The sequence below is a fragment of the Equus quagga genome, chromosome 3 (genome assembly GCF_021613505.1).
Source record: "Equus quagga isolate Etosha38 chromosome 3, UCLA_HA_Equagga_1.0, whole genome shotgun sequence".
NCBI lineage: Eukaryota > Metazoa > Chordata > Mammalia > Perissodactyla > Equidae > Equus > Equus quagga.
Window position 1 is genome coordinate 62609020 of NC_060269.1, and position 18498 is coordinate 62627517.

The 18498-nt window shown below is 40.1% G+C and overlaps 1 protein-coding gene across 5 annotated transcripts in view; it reads left to right on the forward strand.

Moving 5' to 3' along the window:
- Positions 1-471: 471 nt before the first annotated feature.
- The window catches only part of KIF13B (kinesin family member 13B), a 184181-nt gene continuing 166154 nt past the window's right edge, over positions 472-18498 (forward strand). For all 5 annotated transcript variants that reach the window (XM_046656028.1, XM_046656031.1, XM_046656032.1 and 2 more), the window contains exons 1-2: positions 472-592; positions 16765-16858. In XM_046656028.1, the coding sequence (XP_046511984.1) occupies positions 538-592; positions 16765-16858 (149 nt within the window). In that variant the 5' untranslated portion in view covers positions 472-537. The remainder of the gene's footprint in view (positions 593-16764; positions 16859-18498) is intronic.

The window sequence follows — 18498 nt, forward strand, 5'->3', positions numbered from 1 at the left end:
GTGGATCTATAAAACCTGTGGATGTATAAAGACTTCCAGAAGGGTAACTTTGACTTGTCTTGAAAGACGATTTCAGCAAAGAAGGCCGAAGGGCAATCCAGGCGGAGGAAACAACTTGAGCCAGACTGGCAGGAAATGAGAACGAATAGGTCGCAAGGTGTCCAATACCATCTACTTAATTGTTTGTTTTCAGGTGAGCTATCAGCTCATCCACAGCTTACATCTCAGTACCAAATGCGAGACTAAGAATGGTGTAGAGGCAGAGGGGCATTTACAAGTCCCAGAGAGCGAAGCGTGTCTTGAGGTCTCCCGCCCCAACCCCTTTACCGCCGCCCTCCCCACGACCACCTTCAGGGACTACAAGTCCCGTCATGCAGCGGGGAGCGCCGGGAGCCCCGCGGCCGGCCCCGCCCCCCACAGGCCCCGCCCCTGGTCCCGCCCCTCCCGCCCGTAGCCCCCTCCCTCCCGGTCAGTCCCGAAGAGTTGCCCGGTGGCCGCGGCAGACGGAAGCCGAGCGAGAGTCTCGGCAGCGACAGGATGGGGGACTCCAAAGTGAAAGTGGCCGTCCGGATCCGGCCCATGAACCGAAGAGGTGAGAGCCGACCCCCCCGGGGCCGCCGCGGCGGAGGCGGCAGGTGCCTGGCGCGCCCTTCCCTTCCCCGCGCCCGGCGTGTGGGGTCCGGCCGGCCCCGCCCCTGGAGTCCGCGTCCGGGAGAGAGGGCGGCCCGCGCGCCCCGAAACGTTGTCCCCCACGCCCGCCTGTGCGGGACGCCCCTCCCCTCGCCCGCACCGCGTCCCGGGGCGTCGCGGGCCCCAGGTCCCGGCCCGCTGCCCTTCCGCCGGCGCACCCGCCCCGCCCCACGCCCTTTCGCCCTCTCGCCTCCCCTGCCCTTCCAGGAGGGCGCCCTCGTCCCCCGCCGCGGCTCGCTTCCTCCTCCTGCTCCCACCCCTGCCCCGCGTCCCGTGCCTGCGCGCCCCCAGCTCCCGCCTATCCAGCTGTCAGACCAGCCCCCGCCCCTTGGGTCCTCACCCCTCCGGCCCGGCCGGGACAGCCAGGGTCCCCGAGGCCCCACGTCTCTGGCCCGATCGCCCCAACCGTGCACTTTTGTGGCCCGCAGCAGGAAAAATGGCAGGGATTTTGGTTTACTCCTCCTGAGAAAGCACTGAAGTGCAAAAATCCCTCATCTTGGTCTTTCACTTTATGTTCCTTTAACCTGGACGGTCATAAAGAGTTATAAATACTTTGATTGAAGTTGGGCAGAAGAGATACACCCCCCCACCCACTTTTTTTGACTGTTGAGAAAGTTTTGCTTGAAGTCATATTCGTCATCTCTCAACAATAAATACTTTAAGTGCCAAGATTCTTGTGAAATTGTATCTTTCAGACATTCTCTCCCTTCTGCAGGGAGGGTAGAGAAAGCAGATAAACGGAGTACATTTTAAATCCTCTTTAGACAGTCAAATGGAATGGAGAGAGCGCTAACTTGAAGTCCGAGGAGAAGGTGGGCTGCGCCTTCACTTCCATACTTAACTAGCAGCGTGACTGGGCAAGTTGCTTTAAACAAGACAATATATTTGAAAACACTTTCTATACAAGGTTATCTTATTGTATTATTTGGGTCGCTATTATAGTCCCAGGAGATGACTTTTTGGTTGATATAAGGCTGTTAACTGACCAGAATCATGTTTAAGTACCGGAATAATTTTCTGAGTCGTTTTTGCGACTTCTCTTTTTGTAATCAAGTGTTGTTTAAGTGTACGTAGAAATTATGAGTTGTTTTTCCAGTTTTTCTTTTCTGTCTTTTATATATATTGAGATATGCAGATCAACCAGTTGACATGTGCTTTGTTAGTTGGTGTTTTCTCTTGGAAGTTGGTTTATCTCTTCTCTTGGAGTTACGTCTTATATAGGAGTTGGCGATTCCTCCTGTACCTGCTAGGTCTGCTTAAGGCTGCCGGGTGACATAGAAGAGTTTTTTGCTAAGAACTTAAACTAGTGCGCGTTTTGGGTCCTCAGTCTTGCCTCGCTAGTGTCATGCTCTGACAAAATGAAAAAATGTAGGTGACCTCTGAAAGTTTTCAGAAGCTTCTGTTCTTAAGTGTTCAGGCATCTTTATTTCCATTCTTCTCAAGTTTATTACCATGACAATGATTAACAAAAATCTAAAAAACAAGACGCATAAAACACTACTTATCTGGGGTTTGATTCTGAAAGCATGATTTCAGCACATTCTTAAAACTTCCTTTTCACAAAAACCTTGGAAATGTCAGTGCTAAAAAGAGGCAGCTAACTAACCACCGCAAAACACCTATCTCAGATCATTAAAATCTTTCCCTCTTCCCCTCCCACCATGGGTTCCAGTTTTTGAGGGGAAATACTATGCTTTTTACTTGAATATTGTCATTAATTAGGTTGTAATAATTGTCAGTATCAGTTTCGAGGGGTGCATAGAATAATAATTTTAGCTACGGTATGGATGTTAGCTGTTTCTTTCGCTGAACTCATTTTAAAATTAGGGTTTACACATAGATCCATTACCCTATAAATAGAAGTACATTATTTGTGGTAAACTGCCTCCTCATTCATTTAGTGCCATCTCTTACCTAACCTTATATTTCCTGAACGCACATGGACTTCTTTTTTCAGTGATTACCACAGATAATTAAAATTGATTCTATTTCTATTTTGTCATGAAATAGTCATTTACATAAATGTAGAAGTTACTATGGAATACAGTGTAGTGGAGTTATAAGCTGGTGATTTTTAAACTAGAGTTGTTTAAAAAGGCTGAAACAAGACCATATTCCTTTCCAGTAATTTTGAAAAGAATCATATTCCTTTGATCAATTATTACTTCTGGGAAAATTAGTATATTAAGTAAAGATATATAATTATGACAAATGGTAAACTTTTGGTTATAATTGTTTTTCTTTTAGCATATTAGTGCAGGAAGCAACCTCAGAAATCACTCTTCACAAGTAAGACTGAGATGAGAATGGGTTACTGGGATGGTGTAGTTTTACTGTATAGACTCTGATATTTGGAATCACATTAGCTACTTTTTGAAGAAAATCTGAAATTTGCAAGAAGCTCCTAGTGTCCCATTAGTTCTTCATGTTATTCAGTATGTGGCTGTGCTTAGGTCTTAAGGTAGTTACTTGGTTTATTATTTAACATTTGTCATGAAAGTAAGAGCTTTTCAGTCTTTTTTGCTAAATTATCGGTGGGTTTGGGAAACTTAGTCAACCGAACACTAAGCATTAGGCCCTAAATCAATAATAGCAAGAGTTGTGATGGCTAATATGCTTTTGTCAGGAGTATTTTTCTTGTTATACATTTTAGCATTATACTAACAGACTATAAAAAGGGAAAAGTCTCCAATATCCTTCCATCTTAACATCTCACACTCTCATTTTCTTATTTCCATTCCACTTTGGGTTCACATGCATATATAATTTTACATAGTTTTAATATTACAACTTTTATTTTTGCTTCTCTTCATGTGAAATATGAACTTAAACAAGCTAAAGAAAAGGGGGAAATCTGTATTGTCATGAGGCCTGGAAGTTCTGTTTGTGGATATTGTCTGTCTTTTCATGTTGTCTTTCAGGCTTGTACCACTTACCAGGCAACTCTGCCTCTGTTCTCTATACTGTAAAGAACACCCCTTCATACATTATTAACCAGTCTAATTATTAAATGAGCCGAAAGTTTTACAAGCATAATTGATGGTACTAGCTAGATCGGTGACATTCTCCTGTTCAGGAGTTTGATGTTTTATAACTTTAGATGGTTTAAAAAATGTTTACTATTTATTGGGTGCCTGCCAGGTGTCTAGCTTATATTAGTATGGGATTTTATTGCCTTTTGCTCAAGGGGCTTCCCATGTTTAAATATGTATAAGATCAACTACTAAAATAAAGAAATCTATATAAAAGCTGTTTGGCAAATTCCTTTGCTATATCTACCTAGCTTCAGGTGATGAAACCAGAAATTATAATAGAAATTTAGCTGAGAGGAAAACTGTGAAACGGGCTATTTCAGGTGTTAGGAAGCATAGACAATAAATTTATTTCAACAGGTATTTCTCGAGGGTTTACTTTGCATTTTACGACACTTGATGCAGTGAAAGACGCAAGAAGAACGTGATGTCTAATGGAAGTCAGTGCTTAAATAAATCACAATCTGGTATCTCAGTGGAAACACTATTATATAGCCATTAAAAATGATGGAAGTCAAAATCGTTTGCTAAGGAAGACTGTTTCCTGTGTTAGCAGAAAAAGCAGAGTGTAAAATGGTATATGTAACTGTGTGATTGAATCTACTAGTATGATTATTGCTGTGTAAGAATGTAAACAGGAATGGGCAAGGGCTAGAAAAAAACGTGAAAAAATGAGATTGATTGTTCTTCTTGGGGGAATTTTATTTCCTAAAACCTTCTTAGTGTTGTCTAGTATTCAGGTTTTTAAAGTGTGCTTTATGGTTCATGCTCATGAGGAAATGACTGTCATGTGAAAGATAAGATTAAAAGGTCAACACCTATAGCAGATTGCTGGTTACGAAGTGCCAGGGAGGTACAGGAGTTTGGAGGTGTGAAAAATCCCTTCAACCTGGTGATTAGGGAAGGCTTCTCTGGAGCGGGAGAACTTTGGTTAGACTTGGAGGAAGGAAGCTTCCAGCTGGAACGGATGCAGGGTGGGAGGGCAGGGAGAGCATGGTTCTTTGAGGAGGAAGGATGGCCTGAGAGCAAAGGCACAGAGAGACTCCAATGAGCCAGGCAAGTTGAGACAGCAGAGACAAGATGAGCCTCCCAGAAGGGAGGCTTCTGTGAGGTTGCCTAGGAAAGGATGATATTACAAAGCCGAGGTGAAACTACCGGGAGCCCTGAACGCTAGGCCCAGAAGTCTGGGTTCAGGGTGGCTGGTCCAGGGGTTCTGTTTAGTGTTTTAGAACTTCGTGTGGGTCTTAGCATGAAGGAGAAGATTGCCAGATCTCAGGGCAAGATGGAAAAGCCTGGGCAGAGGGCTGATTGAGGGCACAGCTGAGCAACATTTAGGAGCGCGTGGTAAAGCTGAGGCCCTGCGAATAGGAAGAGGGAGGAGGCTGCACAAAACCAAGTACATGTGAATCAAGAGACCAGGTGAAGCTGAAGTAGGAGGAAGCTTAGAGGACCTCGGCAGTCAGCGAAGAAACAGCTAATCTGTAGGAAATGAAAGGTGGGGGAGGGTGGGAGAATCTGTTTGGAACAGGAAGGAGTTTTTGACCTGAGACCATTGGTGGTGGTTAAGCCTCCTCAGAGAGATCGCTGATGTTGGAGTTAAGGATGACTGTGGATGGAAATTTCTAACATATTTTCTAAAACAGAAGGTACTTGTTTTACTACCATCTGATGGAGAATGAGACACATCTCTTACAACATTGTTTTGTTTCTGCTGTCAACTCTGACTGAAATTGGGATTTATATGCATAGGGCCAGAGGCTTTTGGAGAAGAAAGTACAAGTTTATAAAATAAAATAAAATTTGTTTGAATTGGCATTTACTTTTACCCCCTCACCTCCATAAAACAATGACAAATGTCTAACTTTTCCGCTTCTTAAATTCTGAAGATGAAAGAAACCACTGATGAAACTATTTGTTAAGCAGATGGATTGAGATGTGAGATTGTATTGAGTGGAAATGGATTTATTATTGACCTCTGTGCTTGCTGATCAGATTCCCTTGTGTTCCACAAAGCATGTTCTTAAAAACACTTGGCAAAGATGAGCAGTGTAATCTGTGGGGAAGTGTGTGAAACTAACTGGTCTATGGGACACAATCCATGATTTAATTGGTATTGGACTTTAATTCTCAGAAGCTGTAGATATCTTTAAAAGATTGTATTAATTAACCCATGCAATTCATCACGTGTTGATTGAAGGAAAAATAATAGCTACTTTTTGGGAGCTTTCTATTTGTGAGCTACAGAATTTGGTACTTTGTTTTTTTTTTTTTGGTGAGGAAAATTGGCCTTGAGCTAACATCTGTTGCCAATCCTCCTCTTTTTGCTTGAGGAAGATTGTTGCTGAGCTAACATCTGTGCCAATCTTGCTCTGTTTTGTATGTGGGATGCCTCCACAGCATGGCTTGGTGAGTGGTGTGTAGGTCTGCACCTGGGATCTGAACCAGCAAACCCTGGGCCACCGAAGTGGAGCAGGCGCATTTAACCACTATGCCACTGGGCCGGCCCCAGTTTGGTACTTTTTATACCTTATTTCATTCTGCAAACAAAACTTTGAAAGGTAGTTATGGAATTATTATTTAACAGAATCTCAAAGGGGTTAAGTAACTCCCAGAATTACAAAACCAGTATTTTGGACCCTGAATTCACCTACTTTGCCATTAAAGCCTGTGCTTTTACTACTGTATTGGACATGATGATCTTTAAAGGAATCTTGTGTTCCTGAGTTTACATAATTTTCAAAGATGTGCAAGATACACGAGAAGCATAAGTCGTGATCTTTGACCAAAGGAGCTCACTGTCTTATTGGTAGTAAGAGATGCACAGGCGAGTCAATTATAAGAATACGTGTACACAGTGTAATGATGATGGTGCATTATGAATTAAAGAAATGGGGGTGGGACTTGAGAATGATGAGGAATGAGTTGAAGACAGTGGGCAGGGAGGAAGGTATGGCAGGTGGGGTGCATAACATGAGTTGTTGGAATTAGCAAAACGTTGATGTAGGAATTAGCAAGACATTTGCAACAACAGTGAGGAAGTTAGCTGTAAAAATTCAGACAGCAGGAAGGAGACGGTATCTGTATAAGTAACAGGTATTGAGAGGTTACTGTGCGCTGACATGGTCCCAAACACTGAACTAGATTATTTCAGTTAATCCGCACAACAATGCTAGGAAGCATTTACACTGTAACTCCATTTTACAGATGAGAAAAGGGGAACTTAAAGCTTAGCAACCTGCCCCAAATCACATAACTGTCAAGTGGAGACACAGGATTGAAACCTAGGCTGTTCAACTTGAGAGCCCCAGCCCTTAAATTCTGTGCTTTCATGGAAAAGCTGGAAGAGTACAGGGAGTGAGGGATGAGAAGAGTGATGGAAGTTGGCCTTACTGAAGTGGAGAGGTATGTGGGGGGTGGAGGCATGTGAAGTTATTTAGGTGAAGTACAGGCAGATTCAGAAGAGTCTTGAACATGGTTTGAGGAGTACAATGACTCTAGGTTTTTGAATAGAGTAGTGACACTGTTAAAGTGATGATTTAGGAAGGTAATCTATGTGTCTTTACCCTGCTTACAAGCTAATAAGTTAGGTTGTTATTTGTTTCATGCATGCTGGTAGAAGACATAGGACTTCTGGGTCAGAGGACTTACTCATGGCACAGCATCTGTGTGAGCACTTCCCCTTGCCTGCAAATCCCACGGGAGTGCCGTGGAGGGGTCCAGATGGATGCTGTGCAAACACTGGGGTTTGTGTTGCATCTGAGGAACACTGAGCTTGGGGAATCCATTGCTTTTAAGTAGTAAGCAAGCCTGCTCTTTGTCCTCAAGGAAGACTTTTTATCTCAAGGTTGCTGGCTGCAAACACATTCCTGAGAGATGGGCTGGGTAAAGAGCATCTTGCGTTCTAGATATACCCAGCAAGAATGTGTCAAGGTGGTATGAAAGCAACTGAAATTTAGGAAATGTAGGAAGACTGCAAAGCCGATGATTTAGATAACTAAGTGAGTGAATGCTGGTGTCATTAACTGAGATCAGAAGGATAGGAGAAGCAAGTTTAAGGGTGCAGGTGTGGGAAATGATGAGTTCTATTCTTGCACATTCAACAATATTTAGTCAGTGCTTATCATGTGCCATACCCTGCACCTACTACTATGAATAAGATATAGTGCATTCATGTAAGAAATTCAGCAGACTTGTTGAGTTTTAGGTGTCTGAAGTGCAGCCAAGTGGATGGATCCAGAAGGCTGTTATATATGTGAGTCTGAAACTAAGGGACTGGAGATACATTTTCATTTGGGAGTTATTACTATATTTAAAAGACAGAACACCAAATTAAGCCGTGTGTGAAGGAGGAGGTCACAGAGGCCAAGAAGAGAGACAGAAGGAGAAGCAGGTGAAAGTATTGTGGAAGCCCAGGGAGGAAAAGGTGTCAAGGAAGGAATGGTCAGTAGTCAGATCTCCCAGGAGTGGCGTGTAGGATAACTGTGATAACGCTGAGTTGCAGTCAGTGGATTTGGCATCTTGGCAGTCAATGGTAATTTTCAGGAGCATACTTTTGACTGAATGAATTAGTGTTGGTGTGTTGGTAGTGGGCTGAGAAATAAGTGGGCATGCCAATATGGAGACAGTGAGTATACATGAATATTCTTTCAAAACACTCCGTGTAGAAGGGAAGGGTAAGGAGTGGAATCTAAAAGTGTAGTTAGGAAGAGGCCTTTTTTTTTCTTTTTTTGAGTCTGGGAGAAGATGTTGAGTATTGTTATAGAAAGAGAGAAAGAGCCAGTAGGAGAGGGAAAATTTTGAAATATGAGAAGAGGATAATTATATAATGGGAAGACCCTGGAGTGCTTAATTTTCTTGATGAGATAGAGTATGAGGTTTTTTTTTGAAAGATTTTATTTTTCCTTTTTCTCCCCAAATACCCCCAGTACATAGTTGTATATTTTTTTAGTTGTGGGTCCTTCTAGTTGTGGCATGTGGGACGCTGCCTCAGCGTGGCCCAGTGGGCGGTGCCGTGTCTGCGCCCAGGATCTGAACCTGGCGAAACCCTGGGCCGCAGAAACAGAGCACGTGAACTTAATCACTCGGCCATGGGGCTGGCCCAAGTATGAGGTTATTAATTGAGAACAAGAAGAAGTGGGTTGGCTGGGATCTTCAGAGTAGTGAGTATTTAGAAATGTGGTTGAAGGACTCTAACTGTATTTTATATCTCTTGAGAGCAGTGAGGTCATTCCTCCCAAGTTTTTTTTAAAGATATTTTTCACATATGAAAAGTGTACAATTCAATGGCTTTTAGTGTATTTGCAGAACTGTACAACTATCACCACTATCCAATTCCAGAACATTTTCATCATCCCAAAGAAAGACTCTCCCATTAGTATTACTCTCCAGCCAACCCTACTCCTACACGCTCCACCCTCCCCTCAGCCCCTGGCAACCACTAATCTACTTCTTGTCTCTATGGATTTGCCTATTCTGGACATTTCATATAAATGGAATTATACAATATGTGGACTTTTGCATCTGACGTCTTTCACTTGGCATAATGTAGTCAGGATTTATCCATGTTGTAGTGTGCATCAATACTTCATTTTGTTTAAAGCTGAATAATATTTCGTGATATGGAGATGCCATCTTTTGTTTACCCGTTCATCAGTTGATGGGCATTTGGCTTGTTTCCACTTTTTGATTATTATAAATAATACTGCTGTGAACATTTATATGTAAATTTTTGTGTGGATGTATATTTTCATTCTCTTGGATATGTATATCCGTATAAGTGGAATTGCTGGGTTATATAGTAACTCTAACTTTTGAGAAACTGCTAAATAGTTTTCCAAAGTAACTGCACTGTTGTACATTCCCACCAACAGTGTATGAAGCTTCCAATTTCTCCATGTCCACACCAACACGTTTGTTGTCTGTCTTTTTGATTATTGCCATCCTAGGGGCTGAGAAGTGGTATCTCATTGTAATTTTGATTTGCATTTCCCCAATGTCTAATGATTTGAGCATCTTTTCATGTGCTTATTGGCCATTTGCATATCTTTGGAAAGATCTTTATTCAAACCCTATACTTATTTTAAAAATTGAGTTGTCTTTTATTATTGGGTTGTAAGAGTTCTTAATATATTCTGGATACCAGTCCCTTGTCAGATATATGATTTGCAGATATTTTCTTGGTTTTGTGGGTTGCCTTTTCATTCTCAACAGTGTTCTTTGAAGCACAAAAATTTTTCATTTTGATGTGGTCCCATTTATCTATTTTTTTCTTTTGTTGCTTGTGCTTTTGATGCTATAGCTAAGAAGCAATCACCTAACCCAACATCATGTGGATTTATGCCTATGTTTTCGTCTAAGAGTTTTATAGTTTTAGCTCTTACATTTAGATCTTTGATCCATTTGGAGTTAATTTTTGAATGTGATGTGAGGTAGAGGTCCAATTTCAGTCTTTTGCATGTGGATATCCAATTGTCCCAGCACCATTTGTTGAAAAGACTGTACGTCCCCCATTGGATTGTCTTGGCACCCTTGTTGAAATCATTTGACTATAAACCAGATGGTATATTTCCGGACTCTCAGTCCTGTTCTATTGATTTATGTGTCTATCCTTATGTTAGTACCACACTGTCTTGATTACTGTAGCTTTTTAGTAAGTTTGAGTGTAGTCTTTCTACTTTGTTCTTCTCTTTCAAGATTGTTTTGGCTATTCTGGTTTTGCCTTCTAAGTTTTTAAATACTTATTTCCTAGCCTTCTGAGGTTGATTAGTTTCTTGAATATACACGTTTATGTTTTGGGCCACATAGATTATTTTAATTATTTTTATCCTATGACCTCTTTTCTCCTTATCAGGCATACTGTTTTGAATCTTCCTTCGTTCCTCAATCTTTTCTTTAGCCATATTAGAGCTCAGTTACTTTTTTTTTCCTTAATGATTGGCACCTGAGCTAGCAACTGTTGCCAATCTTCTTTTTTCTTGCTTTTTCTCCCCAAGTTCCCCCAGTACCTAGTTGTATATTTTAGTTGTAGGTCCTTCTGGTTGTGGCATGTGGGATGGCCTGAGGAGCGGTGCCATGTCTGCGCCCAGGATCCAAACCAGTGAAACCCTGGACCGCCAAAGCGGAGCACGTGAACTTAACCACTCGGCCACGGGGCCGGTCCCATGAGCTCAGTTACTTATATATATTTTTAAAATTATTTTATTGAGGTCACATTGGTTTATAATGTTGTGTAAATTTCAGATGTACATTATTATATCTAGTTTCTGTTTGTCACCATACATATGTGTCCCTTTACCCTTTTTGCTCTCCTCCTGCCTGCTTCCCTTCAGTTATTATATTTTTATTTACTGAATAGATTTTTGTGTTCACTGGTAAAACATAAAAATAGGTGATTAGGATATCTTATATATCTCTTACTGGAAAGCATACTACCAGTTTGCTTGTTTCCCTGTGTGGCATCACATAATTTATTTCCTCCCTGGGTCAGTGGCCTCAAGGAAGTCCCAAGCAACTTATTAGTAAAGAAGTGTAAGTCATATTCTGTATTCTGCCAATAAGAGTATTGTACTGTAGTTGGGAAAACAAGTCCTTCATACGTCAAATATTAGTGATGAATATTTTATTCATATGAGCATGCATAGACACGTAGAAGTATTAGGCATGTGACACAAATTAGTTGACGATAGAACCTTATATAGCATGCAGAGTTTGCAATTTAATCACAGTGTGAATCTTACAGGTAATTTACTATCTTCCTTTTAAAAATGGACCCTTGTGAATTTAAGAGTAAGTCATAGTTAGCTTTTTAGAAACATGACTGGTAGGTAAAGGGAGGTACAATTATATTTCTGAGTAGTAGGGTTTGTGTGAAAATTGTTATTAATTTTCTGGAGAATTAGAAAAGCAGATTACTAAATGGGCAGCTCAGAATGGTTTTGTCCACACTGAGAGTGATGCGTTTCCCCACACGGAACAGGAGTTATGTAAGGGGAGTCTCTCAGGCCCTGCCCGTCTCTTGCTGTGATGTCATTGAGGAGTGAGTCATAGCTGATTTATGCACTGAAGAAAGACTTGTTTCAAATTATTGTTCACTTCTACAGGTGACTAATTTGCTGGCTGAATAAGCTGAATTGTCAGCTGTAGATGTTTCGGTACTCATCTTGAGGAACTTCACCTAGAAAAGCATCCTGTTTGGGAAATAATACGGGGTCTTTATTGTTAGTGGAGTAAATTTCTTTTTTCTAAGGACTCATGGACACATCAAAGCATTCATGGTTCTGAGGACTATAAAGCTTGGTTAGTCATGACATAAGCTTACAGTATTACTGAACACTAAGATCACTCTGGTTTTTTATTGGTTTTTAGACATAGTTCTAATTAAATCCCAATCTCATTGTTTTAGACTTTACTAGGAATAAACTCTTGTCCATGTGTTACTTGTTATAATAATGATGAGTATTTAGTACTATTTTTTTATTGTGGTAAAGTTTACATAACATAAAATTTACCCTCTTAAACCACTTTTAAGTGTCCAGTTCAGTGGCGTTAAGTACATTCACATTGTCGTACAAGCATCACCACCATTCATCTCTAGAACTTTTTTTATCTTGCAAAACTGAAACTCCTTACCCATGAAACTACCTCCCCTGTTGCCTCTTCAGCCCAGCCCCTGGCAACCACCATCCTACTTTCTTTCTCTATGAATTTGACTACTCTAGGTACCTCATGTAAGTGGAATCATACAGTATTTGTCCTTTTGTAACTGGCTTATTTAACTTAAAAGAATATCTTCAAGGTTCATCCATGTTTTAGCAGAATTTCGTTCCTTTTTAAGGCTGAATAATATTCCACTGAATGTGTATGTGTGTGTATATATATATATATATATATATATATACACACACACACCACATTTTGTTTATTCAGTCATTGATGGACACTTGGGTTGCTTCCCCCTTTTGTCTGTTGTGAGTAATGCTGCTGTGAATATGGGTGTATTTGAATGCTATTTTTGCAAAGGCAATGCATAGCAGCTAGGTCCTTATCTTTTTAATCTAAGTATTGTTCCAAACTAAGAGGAAGCTGTTTATCTTTCGGATTTTTGTTAGGTGTTTAAAAAAAATTTTTTTTTAAATTTTTAAAATTTGGGTTAACTTTAAAGCCTAAGTTTGTTACTGCTATTTAATCACTGCTTTGCTTTCTAAGCAGTATGGCACAAGAAGTTTTCTATGGAGAAAGTGTCACGTTTAGAATCTTGTAGCAGTATAATTTAATTCAACCAGTTAGTAACATTTGATGGTATACTAGCTATAGCATTTTATATTAAAATGCTTTTCAGACATCTGACCCTTAAACTCATCAAATCTCATTGCATTTATTTGCTTGGGTGTGTGTCCTAGGTGTTCCACCCATATTCTAAACAGTCTTGTGAAAAGTCTTCTATTAATATGTATCCATCAGTCAGCAGAGTTGGGGTAGGAATTTTGATTACAAAAACTGAGCTAATAAAGAAGCTAATAAAGAAGTGAAGATAGTTGTTTCTATTTTAAATGCCGCTTTTGGCGAATGTTAGATGCAGGAACGTTTGTAAGTTGCAGTCTTTAGGACAAAATGAGTTTAGGTTGGGTAGATTAGATATTAGGTGATTCTTTGTATCATATAGGATTTTCCAGGGATTGGTTCCTTAATCATGCCACTTAATGCTTCCAAATTATTAGTTGTATCTAATGAAGACGTGAGACGGAGGAGGGAGGAGCTGTGAAGAGGATAGGGAGAAAGCACACAAATGAAGGAAAACATTTGGATCCTTTCTCAATTAAAGATCATTTGAAATGAAGGCAGAGCACTTACTGGGGAAAATATTTGATTTGCAGCTTTTCAGGTTTGCATTCTAGATGTATACTTCTGCATAAAGAGCTATGCATGCAGCTCCTCTGCTCAGACCAAATGTTCCTGCAAGAAACTAATAACTAACTTTGTGGTGGGTGGTGGCATAGTGGATTCTGAGTCACAGTACAGTTTCCGGAGAGTTGATAATGCATTTGTGTATGATACAGATTTGACTGTAAGGGGCCAGCCAATACGATGTGGTCAGAAGCCATTAAGGAGTAAGGGTAACAGAGTCTGATGATTGCAAACTTGCTTAGCTCTGGGCCTAAGGAAAGGAAGAAGTAAAATTGGGTGTTTGAAAAGTTTTTGCAGTGAGGCTGAGAGTTTCTTGCAGCGTTTCTGTGACGGTCTAGGGTGGGTTTAGACACAAAGCCTTACAGATAGACTCTAGTGCTGGTCGACCACAGTGGAACTGTGGCCTTTTCGGGGTTGGTCTTCCAGACCTGAGTAAAACATTGCTCTACAGTTTTCTTTCAGTTCTCTTTGTCTGAAAAATGTATTGGCTAAAAGACCACTCAGTTTTTTTATATTTCTAGAATGTATCTTTGAGAACAAATGTAGAATAACTTATATGAGAAAAGTTAAGTTGTGGCAGGTACATGGAGGAAAATTTTTGTCTTTGTTTTTGCATTTGTTTCAGTTATATAAAGTAAAATGAAAAAAGAAATGACTTTTCCTGGCAGTGGAAATACTCTTAAATTATAATAAGTATGACATTGATCTTTGGCCAATTTCTTTGGGAAATAGAAAATAACTCCAATGTAGTGCAGCTCCTTTCCTTAGAGCTTATCTTTTGGTAGTGGAGATAAGGCAAACAGAAACAGTTTCATACTTTGGGTCAGAAAAATACAAGAATATAAAAATATGAGAACATAAACATTATGTGGCCTATACGTTTTTTGTAAATAGCTTTGAGAGATAATTCACGTACCATACAGTTAAGCCAATTCACTGGTTTTTATTATACTCACACAGCTGTGCAACTATCAGCACAATCATTTTTATTTTTTTTTTTTTGCTGAGGAAGATTAGCCCTGAGCTAACATCTGTTGCCAATCTTCCCCTTTTTTTTGCTTGAGTAAGATTTTCCCTGAGTTAACACCTTTACCAGTCTTCCTCTACTTTATATGTTGGTTGCCACCACAGCATGACTGAAGAGTGGTGTGGGTACATGCCCTGGATCCAAACTCATGAACCGAGGCTGCTGAAGTAGAATGCACCAGACTTAACCACTATGCCACAGGGCCGGCCCCTGTCTATAATAAAATTATTGAGTTGTGAGAGTTCTTTATATTTTCTGATGCAAGTCCCTTATTATAGATATATGACTTACAAATATTTGTTTGATTTTGTGGCTTGTCTTTTACTCTCTTGATGGTGTCCTTTGAAGCACAAAAGATTTTCCTTTTGATGACTTTCAATTTATTTTTTTCTTTTGTTGCTTGTGCTTTTGGTGTCTAAGAAACCATTACCTAACCCAAGGTTATGTGGATTTATCCTTATGTTTTCTTCTAAGAGTTTTATAGTTTTAGCTCTTACATATGTATGTCTGTGATCGATTGGACTTAATTTTTGTGTATGGTGTTTATTCTTTTGCATGTGGATATCCAGTTGTCCCACCACCATTTGTTGAAAAGACTGTACTTTCCCCATTGGATTGTCTTGACACCATTGTCAAAGTCAGTTGGCCACAAATGTGACGGTATATTTCTGGACTCTGTTCTGTTGCTCTTTATGTCTGTCCTTCCATCCTTCTAGTGGTACTACACTATCTTAATTACTTGATCTTTGTAGTAAGTTTGAAATTGGTGAGTATAGTCTTTTATTTTGTTTGTCTTTTTCAAGATTGTTTTGGTTATTCTCGGTCTTGTGCATTTCCATATAGATTTTAGGATCAGCTTGTCTTGTTAATTTGTTAAAAAAAAAGCCAGCTGGGATTTTGATAGGGATTGCCCTGAATCTTGTAGACCAATCTGGGGAGTATTTCCATCTTAGCAGTATTTTTTTTTTTTTTTGAGGAAGATTAGCCCTGAGCTAACATCTGCGGCCAATCCTCCTCTTTTTGCTGAGGAAGGCTGGCCCTGAGCTAATATCCATGCCCATCCTTCTCTACTTTATATGTGGGACGCCTACCACAGCATGGCTTGCCAAGTGATGTCATGTTTGCACCTGGGATCCAAGCTGGGGAATCCCAGGCCACCGAAGTGGAACGTTCGCACTTACCCACCGCACCACTGGGCCGGCCCCCATCTTAACAATATTAAGTCTTTCAATTTATGAACATAAGATGTCTTTCCATTTGTTTAAGTTTTTAATTTCTTTCAAAAGTGTTTTAGAATTTTCAACATACAAGTCTTGTACTTCTTTTAAATTTATTCCTGGGGGCCAACCCCATGGCTGAGTGGTTAAGTTCACATGCTCTGCTTCGGTGGCCCAGGGTTTCGCCGGTTCAGATCCTGGGCGTGGACATGGCACCGCTCATCAGGTCACACTGAGGCGGTGTCCCACATGCCACCGCTAGAAGGACCCACAACTAAAAATATACAACTGTGTACCGGGGGGCTTTGGGGAGAAAAAGGAAAAAAAAATCTTTAAATTTATTCCTAAGTATTTAAATCTTTTTCATGTTATAAATGAAATTATTTTCTCAACTTCTGGGTATTTGATTGCTGGTGTGTAGAAACACAACTGATTTTTATATGTTGATCTTGTATCCTACAGCTTTGCATGACTTGTTTATTCTAATAGTTTTTTAGCAGATTTCTTAGGATTTTCTATATACAGATCATATCATCTACAAGTAGAGAGAGTTTTACTTCTTTCTTTCCGATCTGGATACCTTTTATTTGTTTCTCTTGCCGGGCTGCCCTGAGCAGAACTCCTAGTACACTGTTGAACAGAAGTTGTGGCAGTAGACATCCCGGTCTTGTTCCTGATGTTAGAGGCCAAGTGTTCAGTCTTTCACCATTAAGCATGATGTTAGCTGCAGGTTTTTGTAGATGCACCTTATTAGATTGAGGAAGTTCTCTTCTATTCCTAGTTTGCTGAGTATTTTTATCATGAAAGAGTGTTGAATTTTTGTCAAATGCTTTTTCTGAAACGTTACTTTAAAAAATGTCTTTTTCCTGTCTTTTTTCTTTTTTTTTCCCTGCAGAAATTGACTTGCATACCAAAAGTGTGGTGGATGTGGATGCAAACAAGGTTATTCTTAATCCTGTAAATACTAATCTTGCCAAAGGAGATGCCCGGTAAGTTAAGAAACAGTGTTATGATCAATGGAGTTTTAAATGACTGAAAGCAACAATGGCTGCTGAATTGAGTTCAGCGCAGCAAATCCTGAATGCTTACCATGTAGAGACATATTGCTGTCAAGTTGAAGAGATGAGGTCTATAATGTGGAATAACTAAGTGCCAGAATGAGTGTCATAGCCAGTAACTGTATTAGAAGCTCAGAGAAGAGAGCTTAGGTTAGGTTGTGAAATAACTGAGGAAGGCTTCTTGAAGGAGATGGTCCCAGCTGGAGAGTTAGCTAAGAGGTAAAGGGGAAGAAGTGAGGTAGAAGGAAAGACCTTTAGGTTGTTCTTCAGCTTGAGTTGCTTTTACTTCTGCTAATTTGAATCCTGTCTGTCAGGCAGGGCACACTTCAAGTGCTGCTCTCTTCCTGAAGGCATTCCTGCAGCCCTCAGTGATTCCTTTTCTTTAAATCCATGTAAGCTATAATCTGTACTACCGAATTGAATTATTATATATTGCTTTGGGTTGTTAATTGTAGCTCCACAGTAGATTTTAAGATCTTGGAGGGACTATCTGTCAGGGGTTGAGGGTGAATCCTTGAGCATCACTTCTGGATTTGGATGATAGTATGAACGTTAAAAGGGAGGGCAAGAAGGTGTGGAGAGAGTGAATTTGAGGAAGAAGGAAGAGATTAACTTGATTTTTCTTGGTAAGTGCAGGGAAGTTTATTTAATTAAATAAGCTGGGATCAGATTACAGAAGACCTTGAAGACAGACAAGGAAATTTGGCCTGTATTTTTATGGGTAGGATGTCATCTTTGACAATCTTTGAATATTGTGATTAAGAGATAGTATAGGAAAAGTTGTTAGTTGGCAGTGTAGACAGAATGGGTCAAAGTGGGGAAAAAATGGGTCAAAATGGGGAAAGACTGGCTTTTTGGAGAGATTAGCCTTATCAGAGATGTTTTTGTACTGACCCTGGAAGTGGAGAGCACAAACTAGAAAGTGCCTGCCATGATGTTTTGCACAAAGTAGATACTTCACAAATACTTGTAGAAACAGTGCTGTATATGGAAATACATACAGAAGGCACTCCATAAATGTTCTTTCAAGTTGAGTTGGATTGAGTTGAAAAGACCACTGGACTTGGAGTCAGCAAATCTGAAATCGAATCCCTATTTAACTATGTTATTGTAGCTAGTTATTTTTAACTTTTTTGAGCCTCATCTGTATGATGCCTGTCTTACCGGTCTCACAGAGGTGTTTTCTGCAGATCGAATTAGTGATTGTTAAAGTGCTTTGTAAAGTGTTCTGTAAATTATCAGGTTTATTGTTATCGATGTAGAGATATTTCTTAAGCATCTCTAGGATATGGGTATTATGAGATATGATGTTATTAGGGTGTGAAGGGTATAGCTGTGTCAAAAATCTTGCTAGGATTTTGAGCCTGTTAATTGAATGACTTATTGTTCTGAGTATTAATTGAAATAGTTAATTTTGGCGGCTGTTTATTGCTTTTAGAATGTTCAGTCTGGGGACTATTGCTTTATTTGGAAATGTGGGCGCCTCAGAAGAGAGTTGGAGGCAGTATCCTATGGTAGAAAGAGTGTGGGCTTCATATGTAGACTGACTTGGATTCCGCTTCTGGCTTTGC